The sequence below is a fragment of the Scyliorhinus torazame genome, chromosome 1 (assembly GCF_047496885.1).
Source record: "Scyliorhinus torazame isolate Kashiwa2021f chromosome 1, sScyTor2.1, whole genome shotgun sequence".
Classification (NCBI taxonomy): Eukaryota; Metazoa; Chordata; class Chondrichthyes; order Carcharhiniformes; family Scyliorhinidae; genus Scyliorhinus; species Scyliorhinus torazame.
In genome coordinates, this window is record NC_092707.1 from 296,789,404 (window position 1) to 296,811,734 (window position 22,331).

The following is a 22,331-nucleotide window of genomic DNA, read 5'->3' on the forward strand; positions in this document are numbered from 1 at the left end:
AATGGCAATGAGAATAGAGGAATGTGTCCCGGGGGTGGTCCACGAGGACCAAACTGGGTTTGTGAAGGGGAGACAGCTGAACACGAATATACGGAGGTTGTTAGGGGTAATGATGATGGCCCCACCAGAGGGAGAAACGGAGATAGTAGTGGCGATGGATGCCGAGAAAGCATTTGATAGAGTGGAGTGGGATTATTTGTGGGAGGTGTTGAGGAGATTTGGTTTTGGAGAGGGGTATGTTAGATGGGTGCAGCTGTTGTATAGGGCCCCAGTGGCGAGCGTGGTCACGAATGGACGGGGATCTGCATATTTTCGGCTCCATAGAGGGACAAGGCAGGGATGCCCTCTGTCCCCATTATTGTTTGCACTGGCGATTGAGCCCCTGGCGATAGCGTTGAGGGGTTCCAAGAAGTGGAGGGGAGTACTTAGGGGAGGAGAAGAGCACCGGGTATCTTTGTATGCGGACGATTTGCTACTATACGTGGCGGACCCGGCGGAGGGGATGCCAGAAATAATGCGGATACTTGGGGAGTTTGGGGATTTTTCAGGGTATAAATTGAACATGGGGAAAAGTGAGTTGTTTGTGGTGCATCCAGGGGAGCAGAGTAGAGAAATAGAGGACCTACCGTTGAGGAAGGTAACAAGGGACTTTCGTTACCTGGGGATCCAGATAGCTAAGAATTGGGGCACATTGCATAGGTTAAATTTAACGCGGTTGGTGGAACAGATGGAGGAGGATTTCAAGAGATGGGATATGGCATCCCTGTCAATGGCAGGGAGGGTGCAGGCGGTTAAGATGGTGGTCCTCCCGAGATTCCTCTTTGTGTTTCAGTGCCTCCCGGTGGTGATTACGAAGGCTTTTTTTGAAAGGATTGAAAAGAGCATCATGGGTTTTGTGTGGGCCGGGAAGACCCCGAGAGTGAGGAAGGGATTCTTACAGCGTAGCAGGGATAGGGGGGGGCTGGCACTACCGAGCCTAAGTGAGTATTATTGGGCCGCTAATATTTCAATGGTGAGTAAGTGGATGGGAGAGGAGGAGGGAGCGGCGTGGAAGAGATTAGAGAGGGCGTCTTGTAGGGGGACTAGCCTACAGGCTATGGTGACAGCCCCATTGCCGTTCTCACCGAGGAACTACACCTCAAGCCCGGTGGTGGTGGCCTCACTGAAGATTTGGGGACAGTGGAGACGGCATAGGGGAAAGACTGGAGCCTTGGGGGGGTCCCCGATAAGAAACAACCATAGGTTTGCCCCGGGGGGAATGGATGGGGGATATGGAATGTGGCAAAGAGCAGGAATAACGCAACTGAAAGATCTGTTTGTGGATGGGAAGTTCGCGAGTCTGGGAGCGCTGACCGAGAAATATGGGTTGCCCCAAGGGAATGCATTCAGGTATATGCAACTGAGGGCTTTTGCGAGGCAACAGGTGAGGGAATTCCCGCAGCTCCCGACATAAGAGGTGCAGGACAGAGTGATCTCAAAGACATGGGTGGGGGATGGTAAGGTGTCAGATATATATAGGGAAATGAGGGACGAAGGGGAGACTATGGTAGATGAACTAAAAGGGAAATGGGAAGAAGAGCTGGGGGAGGAGATCGAGGAGGGGCTGTGGGCAGATGCCCTAAGCAGGGTAAACTCGTCGTCCTCGTGTGCCAGGCTAAGCCTGATTCAGTTTAAGGTATTACACAGGGCACATATGACTGGAGCACGACTCAGTAAATTTTTTGGGGTGGAGGATAGGTGTGCGAGGTGCTCGAGAAGCCCAGCGAATCATACCCATATGTTTTGGTCATGCCCGGCACTACAGGGGTTTTGGATGGGGGTGACAAAGGTGCTTTCAAAAGTAGTAGGAGTCCGGGTCGAACCAAGCTGGGGGTTGGCTATATTTGGAGTTGCACAAGAGCCGGGAGTGCAGGAGGCGAGAGAGGCCGATGGTTTGGCCTTTGCGTCCCTAGTAGCCCGGCGCAGGATATTGCTAATGTGGAAAGAAGCCAAGCCCCCAGGGGTGGAGACCTGGATAAATGACATGGCGGGGTTTATAAAGCTAGAGCGGATTAAGTTTGTCCTAAGGGGGTCGGCTCAAGGGTTCACCAGGCGGTGGCAACCGTTCGTCGAATACCTCGCAGAAAGATAGACGGAATGGGAAAAAGAAGGCAGCAGCAGCAGCCCAGGATCGGGGGTGGGGGGGGGGGGCGGGGGGAGGAGGAACCAGAAGGACTCTCAGGGTTGTTTATACTGTATAGTATGTATAGGTCGTTGCTACAGATAATTATATATTGGACTGTTAAATTATATTTTTGGAGAGTGTTACTTGTGACAAGGCAGTTGCCAATTAGGGCTAGTTTTCATTTTTGTTATTTATTATTTATTCATTTTTTGTTTATAAAATAGGTCATTGTTATTTGTGTTGTTATAATGTTGTGTAAAGGATGCACAATGTACTGTGTTGGTTGACCAAAAATTTTCAATAAAATATTTAATTTTTAAAAAAATAACTGATTCTCCACCCAATCGCATTTCCTGATTCTGGTGTCGGCTGATGGAGAATCCCGCCAATATTTATGAGGTGGATCTATGGACGCTTCAGTTATGTTTTTAAAAAACTTTACTTGCATCCAGGAAATGGGATTTTAAATATGCATTTCTACATGAGGTATTCATCATGGTTTGATTATGAAATAGATGAAAGACTTATTTGTAACAGGTGATTCTGTCCTGCTTTATGTGATGTCATCTGTATTTCTAGAACCCAATGAAAGAGCTATTAAATAGCACAGCAGGAGTGACTGGCATCATTATTACTGTGGCTTTCGTTCTGATGGTGACTTCATCTACACGGGTTATTATGGAGTCATTTTATGAGGTGTTTTGGTTCACTCACCATCTCTTCATTGTATTCTTTATTGGTCTCATCATTCATGGTTCAGGGTAAGCATGTTTTTTGTTTGTTCAGAGTAAAACACAACTGCAATATTGAAATACAATATAATAAACCACCAACAACAATACCTGGAATTTAACAGCTTGGATTGCATATCTGTTTTTACCATTATCAGAAGTAAAACATATAGGACCAATACTGTCAGTGTTATTTACATGGAAATAATTTTTTTAATGTGTGTCTTCAACAAAAAATTATCTAACAAAACCATAATGAAAAGAACAACTTACTTTTTCTTCTTTCCGACATATTTTCAATTAACCTATCTGAATCCTTGCTTGTTCTATCTGGGTAACCCTTCTATTTAGACTAGCTTGAGTTTGAGCTCTCAACACCTCCTGGCTATGTCACACCTGAACTTTGTGTTTGACTACAAACTCCACTTAATGGTTGGGCCTGTGACATTCATCAAAGCCCTTACTCGCTTCATTGTGATACCAGCAAACTTTCAGTTCTTTTTTACTTTCACTTTCGTCCTAACTTTCACTTTGGGGGTTGAAAGAGGAATTTGGACTACAGGAGGTTTATCATGCTCTTCTTTTGTCACATTTTCTCTTTCAAGCAAATGATCTGCATGACAATGAGATCTCTCTCCAATCTTCACTAGATATATGAATACACCTGAAATCTCGTCACTGTACCTCCAATCACATACTTCTCCTTACCGCCGCAGTATCAGTGTACACAAATCCAATTTCACATTCAACAAACAATCTCACACTTTACCTTCCCTGCATTATTGACAATCATAGTATTCACTTGCCCACAATGCTGAAATAAAAGCCAGTCACTAAGCAAACATTTCAATCCAACTTTATAAATCAAACCATTCAACATTCCAAATCAAGTCAACTAATTACCCGTGTGCATTTTCTTAGCGACTTGGCGGTCCTATTGCTCCTGTGAGATGTTACACCAAATTACTAGAGCATTGGTGTCAGAAGGTTGCCAAATTTCAATTGGAGAGACTGGATGACCTTGCAGCTCCAGCCCTAGATTCCTGGCTTCAGAGTGCACCATCTCACCATGTGCAGCAGCAATCTAGTTTGGGTGGCTAGCTGATAGGCAACAGCAGCTAGTGGAGCACCACAGTGGAAGGAGGAATTCTATAGTCTTGAAAGAAGACAGCAGGCTCTTGCCCAATGGAGCCATACCACTCCCCTGGGCAACTTCTCGGCATGGTGGCATCGTGATTAGCACTGAAGCATCATAGCGGCAGGGACTGGGGTTCAATTCCAGCCTTGGGTGACTGTGTGGAGTTTGTATGTTCTTCCCTTGTCTGTTTGGTTTTCCTCCAGGTGCTCCGGTTTCCTCCCAAAGTCCAAAGATGTGCAGGCTAGGTGGATTGGCCATGCAAAATTGCCTCAAAGTGTCCAAAGATTAGGTGGGGTTATGGTATTACGGGGGTAGAGTGGGGAAAGAGCCTAGGTGGGGTGCCCTTTCAGAGGGTCGGTGCAGACTCGATGGGCCAAATGGCCTCCTTCTGACTAGTGATTCTATGATTCTATTCTAATCCTAGCAGCATGTAAGAGAACAGAATGTTGGAATGCCATGAGACCCTGCAAGCTCCTTTGAGTACTGGTATCCTCAGCCATGATGGCAGCAATCTGAGCTTTGATGGCAAGCTGAACTTACTCAACTTCAGTCTGCAGAACTCGTGCGGGCCATCCTTGTGCTGGAATGGAAATTGAGACATTAGTCATCAGATGTTGCATCATCATCGGGTACACCTGTGTGACAATGGAGTTGCCCATCACTTCCATGCTGGAAAGGATGATCTCCAAACTCTGGGCAAAGCCCTGTGCCAAGTTGGTGGCAGATTCCTCCATTTCCATTGACAGTGACAGTAGGCTTTCTGGAATGATTTTCTATGTTCATACCCGTCAGTCTTTTTCAGGATGCCATCCCGCCAGTCTTTATCTGAATCCGTTGGTGACAAAGCCCACTGGTCAGTTGGCACTTGCGCTATTTTTTCCCTCTGCCCCTGCTGCAAGTCAGTTATGCATGGTGTCTCACCACATGCAGATCCTGCCTCTATGTCTCAATGAATATTTGTGCAGTGTCACTATTGAGCTGGTTGCTCCAAGTGTGAGACTGAATGATGATGATTCCTAATCATCAGTCTCTACTTCCACTTCTTGCTCCTATATTACTATCTGGCCAGGTTTCAGTTCTTGTGTAGCTGAAAGGAGAAAGGCACAAGGTGGTGTTGCAATGAAAGGAGGGGTGAGAATAAAAGGTGTATGCTTAGGCCATTTGCATCTTGTAAATCAGAGGATTGTGGGATGAGGCGGAAGTGGAATGTAAGAAGAAAGAATTAGGTAGGAGGATATTGTCAGCTTTCATTGTTTCAGCCTGCAGTTGGTCTCAGCCTCTGTCATAGCCACGCTTCTCCCCGGCACGATAGCACAGTGGTTAGCATTATCGCTTCACAGCTCCAGGGTCCCAGGTTCGATTCCCGGCTTGGGTCACTGTCTGTGTGGAGTCTGCACGTTCTCCCCGTGTGTGCGTGGGTTTCCTCCGGGTGCTCCGGTTTCCTCCCACAGTCTAAAGACATGCAGGTTAGGTGGATTGGCCATGATAAATTGCCCTTCGTGCCCACAGGGGTTGGGTGGGGTTGCTGGGTTACGGGTATGGGGTGGTGTTGTGGGCTTAGGTAGGGTGCTCTTTCCAAGGGCCGGTGCAGGCTCGATGGGCCGAATGGCCTCCTTCTGCACTGTAAATTCTATGTTCTATGTTCTATGTTGTCTGTGGTTGTGATTTGAAGTGTTTTTGTGTGTGGCTTTGTTGGTTGAATAACTGGCTATGTGCGATCTGGATATGAGTCCTGCAGTGCTATGTGTGAGGTGAAGCTGTGAATGTGAGTGAAGTATGAGTTGTGGTAGATAGAATGATGCGACCATCAATTCACACGAAACCAGGAGTAGAAGTAAACTGTGGCTTTAATCAACTAGAACAGTGCCTGCCTGCGAATGATCTGTTAGTGGGAGCCACCTACAGGGCAACTGCTCTTTATACCTCCCCTCAAGGGGTGGAGCCAGGGGCGGAGCCCACACAGGCCCCAACATGCTACATCAGAGGTAATACCTTACAATGGTCCATAGGTGGAGCCCACATGGGCAACAGCGTAATACAGATATGCACATGGTGAATTGTTACAGCAATACATTCACCACATAGAGATAATTGTGAAGTGGGTTAGTGAAGTGGGGAGTTGGTGATAGTGGTGACTCGAGCAGTGTGTGAAGCTAGCAGTTCAGTTGCAAGGTTATGGCTGTTAAAGATGCATTCACTGATCTTGACCAGTCTCGTGGGATCTTGAACATCTTGCAGTACTGCACCCAAGTCCTTGGGGTCAGACTGCTAGCATTGACTGCAATGGCTATCTGGTCCCACTGCCTTTGTGTTTCTGCTGAAGGACCCCCTGATCCTCTGTAGAAAGAGGACTTTCCTCTGCCTGTCCACCTCTTGCACCAAAGCTTCCCACTTCCTGCTAACGTGTGCCATTCATTTGTCTCTTACAATAACTTCCAGCACCTTCTCCAGCAATAATTTATCTCCCCTTTAAGGGATGCAATCTGGCTTTAGATAATGCAGTTAGTGTGAACTCATGCTAATTTAGCTCACAAATTTGCATTGCCAGCTCAGGCATGAGTCACTCAGCAGTTCAGTTAGGGCTGGTTGAAGGCTCATTATGCTAATGAGCAGATAGCACAAAGTTTTCACACTGCCTGACCGGAAGGATCACAAGTTGCGATCCCTGCATGTGTTTTGGGGAACTCTCAGGAACTATAGAGATTAATATGAAACAGAAATGGAAGGCTTAAGAAAAATGTCAGACCCCAAATACAACAGAGAACCAAGCTGCATATAAAAAGTACCGAGGAGAATTCAAAAACAAAAGAAGAGGGCAAAGAAAATGTATGAGAATAAATTGGTAGGTATCATAAAAATAAATAACAAAAGGATAATCAAAATAAGAATGGAGTTGACTGGGGACCAAGCAGGAAATCTTCTGGTAGTGACAGAGGGCATGGCTGAGGTAAGAAATAAGTACTTTGCCTCTGTCTTCACAAATGAAGAGGATGTGGTGAGTATCACAATAAAGAAGAAGGTAATAGAGAAATTGAATAGAATAACAATAGATAAGGAGGAAGTATTTAAAAGCTTAACTGCATTCAAAATAGAGATGTCATCCAGTAGGTTTAGGAGGCATTAGGAAGAAAGTAAGGGGATAGATTGCAGAAACTCTGGTCATGGTTTTTCAATCGTTTTAACAATCCCAGAGGACTGGAGGGTTGCAAAGTATACACCCCTGTTAATAAAGGAAGGACGTTAAACTGGCAAAATGGGACAATCGGCATAACATTGGTGCAAATGAAACTTTCAAAGACAATCAGCAAAGGCAAAATCAATTGTTGCTTCGAAACGTATAAGTTAATAAATTACAGACATCATGGGTAGTAAAAGGAAAATTATATTTGACAAAATTGATTCAGCTCTTTTGACAAAGGAGTAGAGATTGTCTGATGATAATGCAGTTGATGTTGTTTATATTGACTTCCATAAAGTATATAAGATGATAAAGGGTATTGACAACGTAGACATAGAGCGGATGCTTCTTCTTGTGAGACAATCGAGAACGAAAAGGATAAGGGACAGCAAATTTAAAACAGAGATGAGGAATCACAGAATCCCTACAGTGCAGAACGAGGCCAATTGGCCCATTGGGTCTGCACTGCCCCTCTGAAAGAACACCCTACCCAGGCCCGCTCCCCGTCCCATCCCTGTCACCCCACCTAACCTTTGGCCATTAAGGGCAGTTTAGTATGGCCAATCCGCCTAACTTGCACATCTTTGAACTGTGGAAGGAAACTGGAGCACCCGGAGGAAACCCACGCAGACAGTCACCCAAGGTCAGAATCGAACCTGGGTCCCTGGCGCTGTGAGACAGCAGTGCTAACCACTGTGCCTCCATGCCGCCCAGAGGAGAAATTACTTCTCTCAAAGCGCCATGAATCTGCGGAATTCACTACCCAAAGTGTGGTGGATGCTGGGACCTTAAGTAAATTTAAGAAGGAGATACAGAGATTTTTAATTAGTATTGGGTTGAAGGGTTATGGAGAATGAGCAGGAAAGTTGAGCTGAGGCAGAGAAGAGATCAGCCATGATCATATAGAATGTCAGAGTGGGCTCAAGGGGCTGAATTGCCGACTCCTCCTAGATTTTATGTTCTAAGTGCACAAGGGGCTTCTGGAAGCCATTTTCTCTCGCTCAAATAGTGAATTTGATCTTCTCCAGGTAGAGAAATTCCAATAGGTCTGCCAGCAAGTCCGTAGTGTGACAGGAGACACATCTGAAGGTTGAGGATCAGACTAGGCTGAGGGAAGGGTGGGTAGGACAGGTATTCCATTCAGGATTAGATTCTAAGACAAAGGGTTGTGGCAGTTTTGATTAATAAACGCGTGTTGTTCGAAGTGGGGAATATAGTGGCTGACTCTGGAGGGGATATATGATGGTGAGTGGGAAATTGGAGGGGATACCGGTGTTACTGGTGAATATTTATGCTCCGAATTGGGATGATGTGGAGTTTATGAGGTGGTATTTGAGAAGATCCCTGATCTGGACTCACATTGGTTGATGATGGGGGGGGGGATCGGTGGAGTTCGAGATCGGGGAAGGTGACGATAGGAGCAAAGGAGCTGACGGGGATTATGGAACGCATGGGAGAGGGGTCGATCCGTGGAGGTTTGGGAGACCGAGGGCAGGGGAGGTTTCATTCTTTTCACATGTGTACAGGGTGTACTCCCGAATTGACTTTTTTGTCCTAGATAGGACGCTGTTGGCGAGGGAGGTCGACGTGGAGTATTCAGCAATAGTAGTGTCGAATCATGCTCCATATTTGGTGGATTTGCCGGTGAGTAAGGGAGGGGGCAGCGCCTAGATGTGGGGCTTTTGTCGGACGAGGAGGTTTGTGAGTGGGTGAGGGAGGCCATTCGGGAGTATGTGGAGCTAAACGACACAGGGGAGGTTTCAGTGGCCACGTTGTGGGAAGCATTGAAGGCAGTGGTGAGAGGGGAGCTTATCTCGATACGGACACAGAGGGAGAAGGCAGAGCGGGTGGAGATGGAAAGGCTAGTGGGGGAGATTCTGCAGGTGGACAGGAGGTATTTGGAGGCCCCGGAGGCGGGACTGTTGAAGGAGCGGCAGAAACTGCAGATGGAGTTTGGGTTGTTATCCAGGGGGAAAGCAGTTGGGCAGCTGAGGAGGGCGAGAGGGATGGTTTATGAATATAGGGAGAAAGCGAGTAGGATGCTGTCGCACCAATTGAGGAAGCAGGAGGCAGCGAGGGAGATCGGGACAGTGAAGGACAGGGGAGGGAATGCAGTTTTGGACCCGGTAGGGGTGAATGGGGTGTTTAGGGATTTTTACAGCAGGCTGTGTGAATTGGAAGCCCCAGCCAGGGTGGAGGGGATGAGGCGGTTTTTGGAGGGGTTGGAGTTCCCGAGGGCAGACAAGGATCTGGTGGAGGGGCTGGGTGCCCCTATTGAGCTGGTAGAAGTGGTGGAGGGGCTGGAGGCGGTGCAGTCGGGCAAGGCCCCGGGCCCAGATGGATACTCAGTGAAGTTCTATAAAAGGTTTTCCGGAGTCCTTGGGCCCTTGTTGATGAGGGTGTTTAACGAGGTGAGGGAGCAGGGAGTGCTCCCTCTGACGCTATTGCAGGCCTCGATCTTCTTGATTTTGAAGCAGGATAAGGATCCGGAGTGTGTGTCGTATTGGCCGATCTCACTGTTGAATGTGAATGCCAAGTTATTGACCCAGATCTTGGCCTCGAGATTTGAGGACTGTGCGCTAGGGGTGATAGGTGAGGACCTGACATGGTTCGTGAAGGGGAGGCATCTGGTGGCTAATATCAGGAGGTTATTAAATGTGACAGACTGATTCCAGGGATGGTGCGACTGTCATAGGAGGAGAGATTGATTAGGTTAGGATTGTTCTCGCTGGAGTTCAGAAGAATGAGGGGGGATCTCATAGAGACTTATAAAATTCTAACAGGACTAAACAGGGTTGATGTATGGAAGATTTTCCCAATGGTGAGCGTGGCCAGGGCCAGGGGTCACAGTCTGAGGATTCAGGGTAAACCATTTCAGACAGAGCTGAGGAGACATTTCTTCACCCAAAGAGTGGTGAGCCTGTGGAATTCATTACCACATGAAGTAGCTAATCCTAAAACATTGAATATATTCAAGAGGCGGCTAGGTATAGCACTCTGGGTGAAAGGGATCAAAGGCTTTGGGGAGAAAGCAGGATTAGGCTATTGAGTTGGATGATCAGCCATGATAATGATAAATGGCAGAGCAGGCTCGAAGGTCCAAAGGGCCTCCTCCTGCTCCTATCTTGTATGTATCTATGTGTCGCATCTTTCCAACCTGAAAATGACCAATTTATTTGTTAGCTAACCAATTGCCTGTCCATGCTAATAAATTACCCCCTCCACCATGAGTTCTTATTTTGTGTGGTGATCTTTAATGTGGCATCTTGTCAAATGCCTTCTGGAAATCTATGTACAGTGCATCCACAGATTCCCCTTTATTCATGTTGCTGCTCAAAAATAAATTAGCCAAATATCATTTCCCTTTCAAAAAAACCATGTTGTTTATGGATTTTATAGATGCTCCACTATAACCTACTTAATAATAGATTCCAGCATTTTCTCTATGACAGAAGTTAAGTTTCCTGCATTCTGTCTCCCTCCTCCTTCAATACCATAATCCCAGCCAAGCTCATATCAAAGCTCCAAAACCTAGGACCTGGCACCCCACTCTGCAACTGGATCCTCGACTTCCTGACCCATAGACCACAATCAGTAAGGATAAACAACAACGCCTTGTCCATGATAATCCTCAATACCAGGGCCCCGCAAAGCTGCGTACTTAGCCCCCTACTATAATCTCGATATACACACGACACTTTGGCAAAATTTGGCTCCAACTCCATCTACAACTTTGCTGATGACACGACTGTAGTGGGTCGGATCTCGAACAATGATGAGTCAGAATGCAGGAGGGAGATGGGGAACCTAGTGGAGTGGTGTAACAACAATTTCTCCCCCAATATCAGCCAAACTAAAGAGCTGGTCATTGACTTCAGGAAGCAAAGTATTGTACACACCCCTGTCTGCATCTGTGGGGCCACGGTGGAGATGGTTAACAGCTTCAAATTCCTAGGTGTGCATATCACCAACAATCTGTCCTGGTCCACCCACGTCGATGATGAGACCAAGAAAGCACAACAGTGCATATACTTTCTCAGGAAACTACGAAAATATGGCATGTCCATATGGGCAGCATGGTAGCACAGTGGTTAGCACTGTGGTTCACAGCTCCAGGGTCTCAGGTTCGATTCCCATCTTGGGTCACTGTTTGTGTGGCGTCTGCACGTTCTCCTCTTGTCTGCGTGGGTTACCTCCGGGTGCTCCAGTTTCCTGCCACAGTCTGAAGATGTGCAGGTCAGGTGGAATGACCATACTAAATTTCCCTTAGTGTCCAAAAAAGGTTAGGTGGGGTTACGGAGTTATGGTGGAAGTGTGGGCTTAAGTAGAGTGCTCTTTCCAAGGGCAGGTGCAGACTCGATGGGCTGAATGGCCTCCTTCTGCACTGTAAACTCTATGATTCTATGATAATGATGCACCCGAGGAACGAGATGTGGAGGTGGTGGTCGCCATGGACGGTAAAAAGGCCTTTGATCAAGTGGAGTGGGACTATTTATGGGAGGTTTTGGGGCGGTTTGGGTTTGGACAGAGTTTTGTGGATTGGGTCAGGCTGCTGTACCAGGCACCGGTGGCGAGGGGTAGCGGACGAATCGGGTGAACTCAGACTATTTTAGGCTGCACCGGGGTCGAGGCAGGGATGTCCACTCTCCCCACTGCTCTTTGCCCTGGCTATAGAACCGTTGGCCATGGCACTGAGAGCGTCGAGGGACTGGCAGGGGCTAGTACGGGGGGGTGGTACACAGGGTCTCGCTTTATGTGGACAATTTGTTATTGCATATTTTGGACCCATTGGGTGATACTGGGGGGGATTATTGAGATTTAGAGTAATTTGGCCGATTTTCGGGGTATAAATTGAACATGGGTAAGATTGAGGTCTTTCTGATCCAGGAGCAGGTGCAGGAAAAGAGACTTGGGGAGATGCCGTTCAAGGTGGTGGGGGGAGAGTTTTCCATATTTGGGCATTCAGGTGGCGCGGGGGTGGGAGCAGCTGCATAAATTAAATCTGGCCCGTTTAGTGGAGCGGATGAAGGGGAACTTTCTTGGAAAGTCACTTCATTCTGCCACGCAGCAGTCCTCACCTCTCTTTAGCGGCTGATGACTGGGGATCCAGGAAACACAGCCAGCCAGGGTTAAACTAAGAAGAGAGGTCAAATCTGAGGCATGCGGCCTCATTAAAATATTTAAATGATCAACCTCCTGGGAACGGGCTGATTGCTCACCCTCACAATGCCATCAAAATGGGCATTTTTGAGAAAAGTTGAGTTCAGGGCTGTAAGGAAAGAGAAGGGAAACAGGATGAATTGAATGGCTATCTCAAAGAGCTGGCACAGTCACAGTAGCTCATTGGAATTTCCCACAGGCAGCACCTTGGTACAGAAAGGCTGCTGGGGCACAAGAGTGACTTTTAATCAAGTCAGTTGGTTTCTAATTGACAATATTTTGGCTTAACTAGTTATAGTTAAAGTTATTTTTCCCCGTAAAGAAATCTGCACATGGAAACAATTTTGATATTTAGGGTTTTCCATTGTAAACGATATTAAAAGTATTGCCCCTCCCCAAAACAGGATGATCTTGCTCAGGAGAGTTCTCTGTTTTAGTATGAATGGTGAAAATATAATTGAATGACTTTACATTATTTTTTTTCCTTAAGTGAGGGGAGAACAAAGTTATCATAAGAAGGTGAGCTGCACAAAGGACATAATTTGGGCTGCTCCATCATTCACGATCAGCAAATTGCACTTCTGTAATATTGGTGATTCTAGCAAGATTGTAGTCGATGTGTTTTCTTTCCAAACATTTTACCTGATCAATAAGTTATATGGAAAACTGTTGAAATAATTTTAGACTGAATATATTTTAAATCAAAATCAATAATGATAAACTGTATTAAAGAAAAATTATGAAGTTTACTGTGGCAGAAATAATGCAACAGATCAATTTTGAAAATTATAGAACCATTAACAGCATTTTTAAAAATTGTAATTCTACGTTTCTGAATTCCAGAATCCTTCACAAAATGTAAGCAGTAATAGCTGATTAAGTGATTCTGTGTTGCAGGCGCATTGTTCGAGGACAGACACCTCAGAGTCTTCAGGATCACAATGTTACATACTGCAAAGATCATTATGAAGAATGGGGAGACATCCCAGAATGTCCTTTACCACAATTTGCTGGAAATGAACCAGTAGTAAGTCAGAGTCTTTAAGCTAAATCAAACATCTTTACATAGATATTAACTGCCTTTTTAAGTAGCACGATGAGGGCTTGTTGGGTAATGACACCATAAATGTGCATGGCATTGGTAAAGTCAAATTATTTGCCTCAGAAACCTAAATGTGGAGATGCCGGCGTTGGACTGGGGTGAGCACAGTAAGAAGGCTTACAACACCAGATTAAAGTCCAACAGGTTTGTTTCGAATCACTAGCTTTCGGAGCACTGCTCCTTCCTCAGGTGAATGAAGAGGTATGTTCCCGAAACATATATATAGACAAAGTCAAAGATGCAAGACAATGCTTTGAATGCGAGCATTTGCAGGTAATTAAGTCTTTACAGATCCAGAGATGGGGTAACCCCAGGTTAAAGAGGTGTGAATTGTGTCAAGCCAGGACAGTTGGTAGGATTTCGCAAGCCCAGGCCAGATGGTGGGGGATGAATGTAATGCAACATGAATCCAAAGTCCCGGTTCAGGCCGTACTCATGTGTACGGAATTTGGCTATAAGTTTCTGCTCGGCGATTTTGCGTTGTCGCGCATCCTGAAGGCCGCCTTGGAGAACGTTTACCCGGAGATCAAAGGCTGAATGCCCTTGACTGCTGAAGTGTGCCGCACCCCGCCCCACACCCTGCGGACCCGGCCGCCCATCAGGCCAGGGAGGACCCAGGGTGTCCCGCGACGACCCAGAGTGTACAGGCCTCGCTGTCATTCAAGCAGATTACAGACAGCGCATGCCGCAGGAAGCTCCTTCTTAACAAGGAAACAGTGCGGCAACTGTGCCATGTCCTCGCGGACTTGGCACCACATGGAGGAGGAGGACACCCACTCCTGTTGGCGGTCAAGATCACCGCACCCCTGAACGTTTACACCTCAGGATCATTCCAGGGCTCCAGCGGGGACCTGTGTGGCATCTCGCTGGCCACAGCCCACAGCTTCATCTGACAAGTCACGGATGCCCTGTATGCCCGGGGGGGGAAACTACATCATCTTTGACATGGACCAAGCCCAACAAGGTGCCCGGGCAGAAGGTTTCTCCACCATCACCCGGATGCCCCAGGTCCAGGGGGTAATAGATGCCACAAATGTTGCCCTGCTCTCACCAGGCCATCCGGAAGTGCCCTATGTTAACAGAAAGGGGTTCCACTCCCTGAACATACAGCTTGTCTGTGACCACCAGGTGAAGATAATGCACATGTGTGCATGCTTCTTGGGGAGTGTGCACGACAGCTACATCCTGGGACAGATGGCCATTCCCAGCCTCTCCTCGGGCCACCCAGGGTGGGCGGCTGGCTCTTGGGGAATAAGGGGTACCTGCTGAGGACCTGGGTGATGATAACCCGCAGAGAGCTGAGCACTGCTACTCCTCAATATATGCCATAGGCTGACCCCTGCTTGCTCACACCCATCACATGCACGAGGTGTGCCCGAGGGGGAAGGGGGGGAAATGCCTGGCGAGATGGGCCACAGGTTCGGAGGTCAGCCCTCATTGTGGAAGAAAGTGATAGAGGCATCATACTGGTTGTGCACAAGAGTGTTTATTGTGTGCAACAATTTCCCACCCTCTCGATGGTGCCACCGCCCCCCCACCACTTCCCCCCTCCCCTGGCGTCCTCAGTGATCCTCAACGTGCTTGGCCCTCCTAGCTCTACTGCTACGTCTAGGTGTGTCCCCAGGATGCACATCTGAGGTGGAGGCAGCCAGTTGCCTACCTCGTCCCGTGGCCTCTGATACCCCTGGTGGGCGTCCTCTGGGCCGGAGGGCCCCGGCTCACTTATCAGCAGCTCATGCACAGCCGTCCCACCCTGTCCCATGTGCTGATCTCGAGACGCGGCCTCATCAGAGGGGTGGAACTTGAGAGAGCTGGTGGCCACCGTCGCCACTCCATGGGACGGGTCCAGGTTGGCACCGAGCGCCGCCTCCTCCCAGTCGGTGCCCATTGGGGCCCTGGAGTTCAACTTGGGTCGGAGGGGCAGCTGGTTCGAGCCCCGGCTGCCCCTGCATCATTTGGCTCTGCCAGCCCTGGCGGTTCCCCGATGCCTGCACCATGGTGTCAACGCCCTCGGCGATGCTCCTCAGTGACTGGGCCATAGATTTCATAGAATTTACAGTGTAGAAGGAGGTCATTCGGCCCATCGAGTCTGCACCGGCTCATGGAAAGAGCACCCTACCCAACCCCACACCTGCACCCTATCCCCATAACCCAGTAACCTTACCCAACACAAAGGGCAATTTTGGACACTAAAGGCAATTTAGCATGGCCAATCCACCTAACCTGCACATTTTTGGACTGTGGGAGGAAACCAGAGCACCCGGAGGAAACCCACGCACACACGGGGAGAACATGCAGACTCCACACAGACATTGACCCAAGCCGGGAATCGAACCTGGGACCCTGGAGCTGTGAAGCAATTGTGCTAACCACTATGCTACCGCACTGCCCGTACATGCTCTGCAGTATCTCAGCAATTCCCAGCTCCGACTGGGACAAGCTCCACAGCGTCTCGACCATTCCTATCAAGGTCAGCCTGGTACTGGTCACATCCCCCAGCGAGGCGGATATTCTGTCGAGACCCTCAGCGATGCCCATCATTGACTGCGCAACGCCCTGGACAGCTCCACTAATGGTGCTGATGTTGTGAACCAGGCTGTCCACTGCAGCTGTCACCCTAGCAATGTTGGCTGCGGTGCCATGCATTGCCAGCGACAGCTCCTGTGCCCGTAGCCTCTGGGACTCCTCCAAGCAGCTATGGAGTGACACTGACATCTCCCTCTGATCGTCCCGGCCTCACCCTAACATCTCCATCTGCTCCAGGATGACCTCTTCCACAGGCTCAGCATCAGGCTTGGACCCAGCTGGGTCTTGGGATCCACCAGACCTCAGACTGCTGTCTCACCTCAGGATTCCTGCTTCCACCTGATATCCATCAGCAGCAGTGTGGTGCTCACCACATTGTGCCCCAGAAGCCTGACCACTAACATTTCCCAACAAGGTGCGTGCATCTGCGCTCGTGGAGGGTGGGGATGACAGCCGTGATCTATTATCTGCTATTATGATGGCATCCACGGAGCTCTCCTCTGAGGTGGGAGGCTGTAGAGGATGCCACCCAGGATGGGCCGGCTCCGTCGCTGGTGGCCCTGCGGGAGAGTGGTCATGTGGTCAGTGGGAGGGATGGGTCAGTCCGTAAGGCAATAACAACTCACTTTTGACAGGTCCTTTGGCTGGGACCCGAAGGTTCCTCACCTCTGCGACATCCGCTAGTCTCCACATTAGTGACTGGCTTGTCTTCGGCCACACCGGTCACCTCCAGGGCCCACTCCTCGAAGGAGGTGAGGATTTTTATGTCCAGCACCCCTCCGTCAGCCTGTGTCCTCTCTCGGCGATTGCGGGAGAGCTTTTCCTGAGGAGACACAGAAAGGGCATTGTTAGCCACACGCGTGGTTCACAGTGGTGAGGGGGGGTGTCATGGAAGGATTCGGGGGGGGTTGACGAGGGAGGGTTGGGGGTTACATAGAGAGTTGGGTGATGGATGCTCACTTGGGGGCAGAAAGGTCTCAGGGGTCAGGGGGTGGGGTGGTGCGGCTGGGGGTGGCGTTGCTGTCTTCTCACTCATGCTGCCTGGTGTAGGTCATTAACCTTTTCCTGCACTGGAGGCCTGTCCTCCTGGTCACACTCCCAGCACTCACAGTCACCGCCACCTTGCCCCAGGCAGCGCTGGCTGTCCTATGGCTGACCCTCCGGGACCCTCAGGGGAACAGGACATCCTCCTGGCCTCCACTGTATCGAGCAGCCTCGCCAGATCTGCATCCCCGAATCTTGGGTCCAGTCTCCTGGGTGCCATTGTCTGGAGTTGGCTGGAGTTGAATGAGCTAGTGCTCAATCTTGTTAGCGGAGGCCGGCGTGTACAGTCCTGGTGAATGAGCTGGCGAGCCTTCAGTTGCGGTGAGAAGCCTTCACAAGCTAGCTGAGCATTGTGGCTATGGCCCATCCCTCCCTGAGATGTTGAGAGACCGCCTGGTATGTGAAATTTAAATAATATGGTGACCCAAAGGAAACCAGCCTTGGGCCCAAAAAGGACCATAAGACTATCACTTCCCCATGAGAAAGTGGAAAAGGTGGTCCAGGAGCTCCAGGGTTCCACGATTTACGACGTACACAGCGTGGTCGCCCCCCCCCCCCCCCCCCGCCATTCTGATGAGTGACACGCTCACAAGTGTACGGCCGATGGGACTCAGTCGCACCGGAACAACATTATACAAGGGCAACCGTAGCCCAATGAGACATTTTGCCTGAGGATACCGAAGAATACTCACAACAGTGCTGCATTTATGGTCGCAGGACCTTGCCAGTCGAGGCTACCAGAATCGACAGTGAGCGCATCACCCTGGTCGGGTAACATAAGCACCCCGAGCCAGGGCTTTACATATTGATCAAGCCGAGGAAGACAAATGCCTGCAGTTAAATTACATCATGGTCCCCAAAATGGCCCCAATAAAAATAACTCTCCAAGTAAATGATCACCCCTTGGACATGGAGACTGAAACGGGGGCTGCTGTCTCAGTCGTCAGGCAAAAACTACTGAGTTCCGAAAACTCAGTTGGGGATCCAGTGCCTGAGTCTAAATGACACTAAGGTCTGGCTGGCGATGTATATCAGGGAGCCATTGACAATTATTGGGACTACGCCATGGACAACAGTCAGTCCAACTACCACTGGTAGTGGTGCAAGGACCCGGATCCAGGATGACAGGTTACAGAGGCTCTGCCTGGATTGCCAACAAATCTTCCGAATGGGTTCAGGTGGATTATATGAGGTCCTGGGAAAATACCCGGAAGCTAAATTTTACGTCAACCTGGATGCCCAACCCAAATATTTTCGGCCCCGTCCAGTCCCATAAGGTGGATGACAAACTGAGCCGGTTGGAGAACTTCGCCCAGACCAGCTCACAAGTGGGCAGCACCAGTGGTCCAGGTACTAAAGCCAGACATGTCCGTCTGCTTATGTTATTTTTAAATTTCTTCATGGGACGTGGGTGTCGCAGGCTGTGCCAGCATTTATTGCCCTTGAGGGGTAGTTCAGAATCAACCACATTGCTGGAGTCACCTATAGGCTTCACCAGGTAAGGACAGCAGGTCCCTGAAGGACATTCGTGAACCAAATGGGTTTTCACGACAATCAACAATGGTTTCATGGTCATCATTAGACTTTTAATTCCAGATTTTTATTGAATTCAAATTTCACCATCTGCAGTGGCGGGATTTGAACCTGAGACCCCGGAGCAGTACTCTGAGTCTCTGGATTGCTAGTCCAATGACAATACCAGTACGCCACCACCCTCTCTATGGATGTGGCGACTGTATAACGACGGTCAACAAGGCCTCCTGCTGAGGACTTCCGGTTGCGGCTATGCCTGGGTAGGTCGCACGTTCGGTAGCTCCCGCTGTGAACGGACTTTTGGGCCCTTTTAAGGAAACCCAGCGGCAATTGAACGATGATTCCCGGTGTGGGAAGGCAGCAGTGAGGTTCCCCCAGCACTGTATGGAGTGGACCAGGAGCGGAGTGGTCAAAAAAGCAGCACTGGAAAAGAGAGGAGAGCGAGGGCGGAAAAGCAAGATGGCGGCGGGTGGAGACCAGGCAACGTGGGCTCAGTGGTCTCGGGAGCAGCAGGAATTTTTGAAAAGCTGCTTTGCGGAGTTGAAGGCAGAGATGTTGGCCCCTATGAAGGCGTCGATTGAAAGGCTGGTGGAGACCCAGAGGGCGCAGGGGACGGTGATTAAAGAGGTGAGCAGAAAGCCTCTGATAATGAGGATGAGATCCTGGGCCTGGCGGTGAAAGTGGAGGTGCACGAGGCACTGCACAAAAAGTGGCAGGAGAAGTTCGAGGGCCTGGAGAACAGGTCGAGGAGGAAGAATCTGCGGATTCTGGGTCTCCCTGAAGGCGTGGAGGGGTCGGATGTCGGGGCGTATGTAGCCACGATGCTGGGCACGCTAATGGGCGCGGGAGACTTCCCGAGGCCCCTGGAGCTGGATGGGGCACACAGAGTCCTGGCAAGGAGGCCGAGGGCTGTGGTGGTGCGGTTTCACCTGTTTTAATGACAGTGTGTCCTGAGGTGGGCGAAGAAGGAACGGAGCAGCAGGTGGGAGAACACTGAAATCCGCATCTACCAGGACTGGAGTGCAGAGCTGGCCAAGAAGAGGGCAGGATTCAACCGGGCCAAGGCGGTTCTCCATCGAAAGGCGGTGAAATTTGGGCTGCTGCAGCCAGCGCGGCTGTGGGTCACTTTTCAGGACCGACACCATTATTTTGATACGCCAGACGAGACGTGGACCTTCATCCAAAATGAAAAGTTGGACTCGAATTAATGGTTTGCTGCAGGTTGTGGGGATGCTGGGGAATGGGAAAGGGCGATTTGATTTGATGTGTGTGTTTTCTGGGCATGTGTATCGGTTTGGAGGGGCTGTTCCCCGCGCTTGAAGGAGGGGGGGGGGCGGAGGCCCTGGGCCGTTGGGAATTGGGGAGAGGCTGCAGGACAAAGGAGCTGCGCCACAGGGGGCGGGGCCGGCCCAGGCAGAAAACGCGGGCTTTTTCCCGCGCAAAAAGGGTGGGCGTGGCCCGATGCGGGGGCGGTGCCGGATGGAAGCTCGCACTGGATCGATCTAGGTCGAGGTCGGGCAAGAGGCCAGCTGCAGCCAAGGTTCTGAGGGGGCTTATGGATCAGATGGGGGGAGTGGATCCGTGGAGGTTTGCCAGGCCAGTGGCTAGAGAATTCTCCTTCTTTTCCCAGGTGCACAAGGCCTATTCACGGATAGACTTCTTCGTGGTGAGTAGGGCGTTGATCCCAAGAGTGGAGGGGACGGAGTACTCGGCCATAGCGATTTCGAACCACGCCCCGCACTGGGTGGAACTGGAGTTGGGGGAGGAGAGGGGCCAGCGCCCGCTGTGGAGCGTGGATGTGGGACTGCTGGCAGATGAGGAGGTCTGTGGGCGGGTCCGGGGGTGCATTCAAAGGTACATAGAGGCCAATGATAATGGGGAGGTACACGGAGGTACCAGTTAGTGTGGTTTGGGAGGCGCTGAAGGCGGTGGTCAGGGGAGAGCTAATCTCAATCAGGGCTCACAGGGAGAAGAGGGAGAGGATGGAGAAGGAGAGATTGGTGGGGGAGATACTGAGGGTGGATAGGAGATACGCGGATTCCCCTGAAGAGGGGCTGCTGAAGGAGCGGCGGAGCCTCCAAATGGAGTTTGATTTGCTGACTACGGGGAAAGCCGAGGCCCAGCGGGGAAAGGTGCAGGGGACAGCGTACGAGTATGGGGAGAAGGCGAGCCGGATGCTGGCGCATCAGCTACGCAGGAGGAAGGCGGCAAGGGAAATTGGAGGAATCAGGGATAGAGGGGGGAACACGGTGAGGAGTCTGGCCAAAATAAATGAGGTCTTCAGGGATTTCTACGGGAACCTGTACAAGGCAGAACCCCCGGAGCGGGGGGGAGGGGATGCGACGGTTCCTGGACCAATTGAAGTTCCCGAGGGTAGAGGAGGGACAGGTTGAAGGTTTCGGGACCCTGATCGGGATGGAGGAGCTGGTTAAGGCGTTGGGCCTTAACCAGTATGCAGGCAGGCAAGGCCCCGGGGCCAGATGGGTTCCCGGTGGAATTCTATAGGAAGTTTGTAGAACTGTTGGGTCCGTTGTTGGTGAGAACCTTCAACGAGGCGAAGGAGGAAGGGATTCTTCCCCCGACGATGTCTCGGGCACTGATCTCGCTTATCCTCAAGCGGGACAAGGACCCGCTACAGTGTGGCTCGTATAGGCCAATCTCACTCCTTAATGTGGATGCCAAGTTGTTGGCGAAGGTCCTGGCCACTAGGGTTGAGGATTGTATCCCGGGAGTGATACATGAGGATCAGACGGGGTTTGTGAAGGGCAGGCAAATGTGCGGAGGCTCCTGAATGTGATCATGATGCCCTCGGAGGGGGGGGAGGCGGAAGTGGTGGCGGCAATGGACGCGGAGAAGGCCTTTGATCGGGTGGAGTGGGAGTACCTGTGGGAAGTGCTGGGCAGGTTTGGGTTCGGGGAGGGGTTCATAGGATAGGTCAAATTGTTATACCAGGCCCCGGTGGCGAGCATATCGACGAATCGGCTGAGGTCAGAATACTTCAGGTTGTACCGTGGGATGAGACAGGGGTGCCCCCTGTCCCCCCTGCTGTTTGCCCTGGCAATTGAGCCGCTGGCCATGGCACTAAGGGAGTCTAGAAACTGGAGGGGGTTGGTCCAGGGAGGGGAGGGGCATCGGGTCTCGTTATATGCAGATGACCTGCTTTTGTACATTGCAGATCCAGTGGAGGGGATGGCAGAGGTCATGCAGACCCTTAGGGAGTTTGGAGACTTCTCAGGATACAAGCTCAATGTTGGGAAGAATGAGCTCTTTGAGGTGCATGCGAGGGGTCAGGAGAGGAGGCTGGAGGAGCTGCCGCTCAAGAGGGTGGAGAGGAGTTTCAGGTATTTGGGTATCCAGGTGGCCAGGAGTTGGGGGGTCCTGCACAAGCTCAACTTGGCATGGTTTGTAGACCAGATGGAGGAGGACTTTAGGAGATGGGACGTGTTGCCACTCTCCCTGGCGGGTAGGATGCAGTCCGTTAAGATGACGGTCCTCCCTAGGTTCTTGTTTGTGTTCCAGTGCCTGCCTCTTCTCATCCCTAAGGCCTTTTTCAAGCGAGTGAGCAAGAGCATTATGGGGTTTGGGGGTTTGTATGGGCAAGTAAGACCCCGAGGGTTAAGAGACTGTTCTTGGAGCGCATTTGGGGGGGGGGGGGGGGGGGGGGGGGGGGGGGGGGGGGCGGCTGGCGCTGCCGAATCTGTGTAGCTACTACTGGGCAGCTAATGTGGAAATGATTCCGAAATGGGTAATGGAGG

General features: G+C 50.3%; 1 protein-coding gene across 1 annotated transcript in view; it reads left to right on the forward strand.

The window, feature by feature from the left end:
- The window catches only part of LOC140422708 (NADPH oxidase 3-like), a 112,090-nt gene that overhangs the window by 17,818 nt on the left and 71,941 nt on the right, over positions 1-22,331 (forward strand). The window contains exons 6-7 of the mRNA XM_072507671.1: positions 2,744-2,925; positions 13,269-13,398. Coding sequence (XP_072363772.1) covers positions 2,744-2,925; positions 13,269-13,398 — 312 coding nt within the window. The remainder of the gene's footprint in view (positions 1-2,743; positions 2,926-13,268; positions 13,399-22,331) is intronic.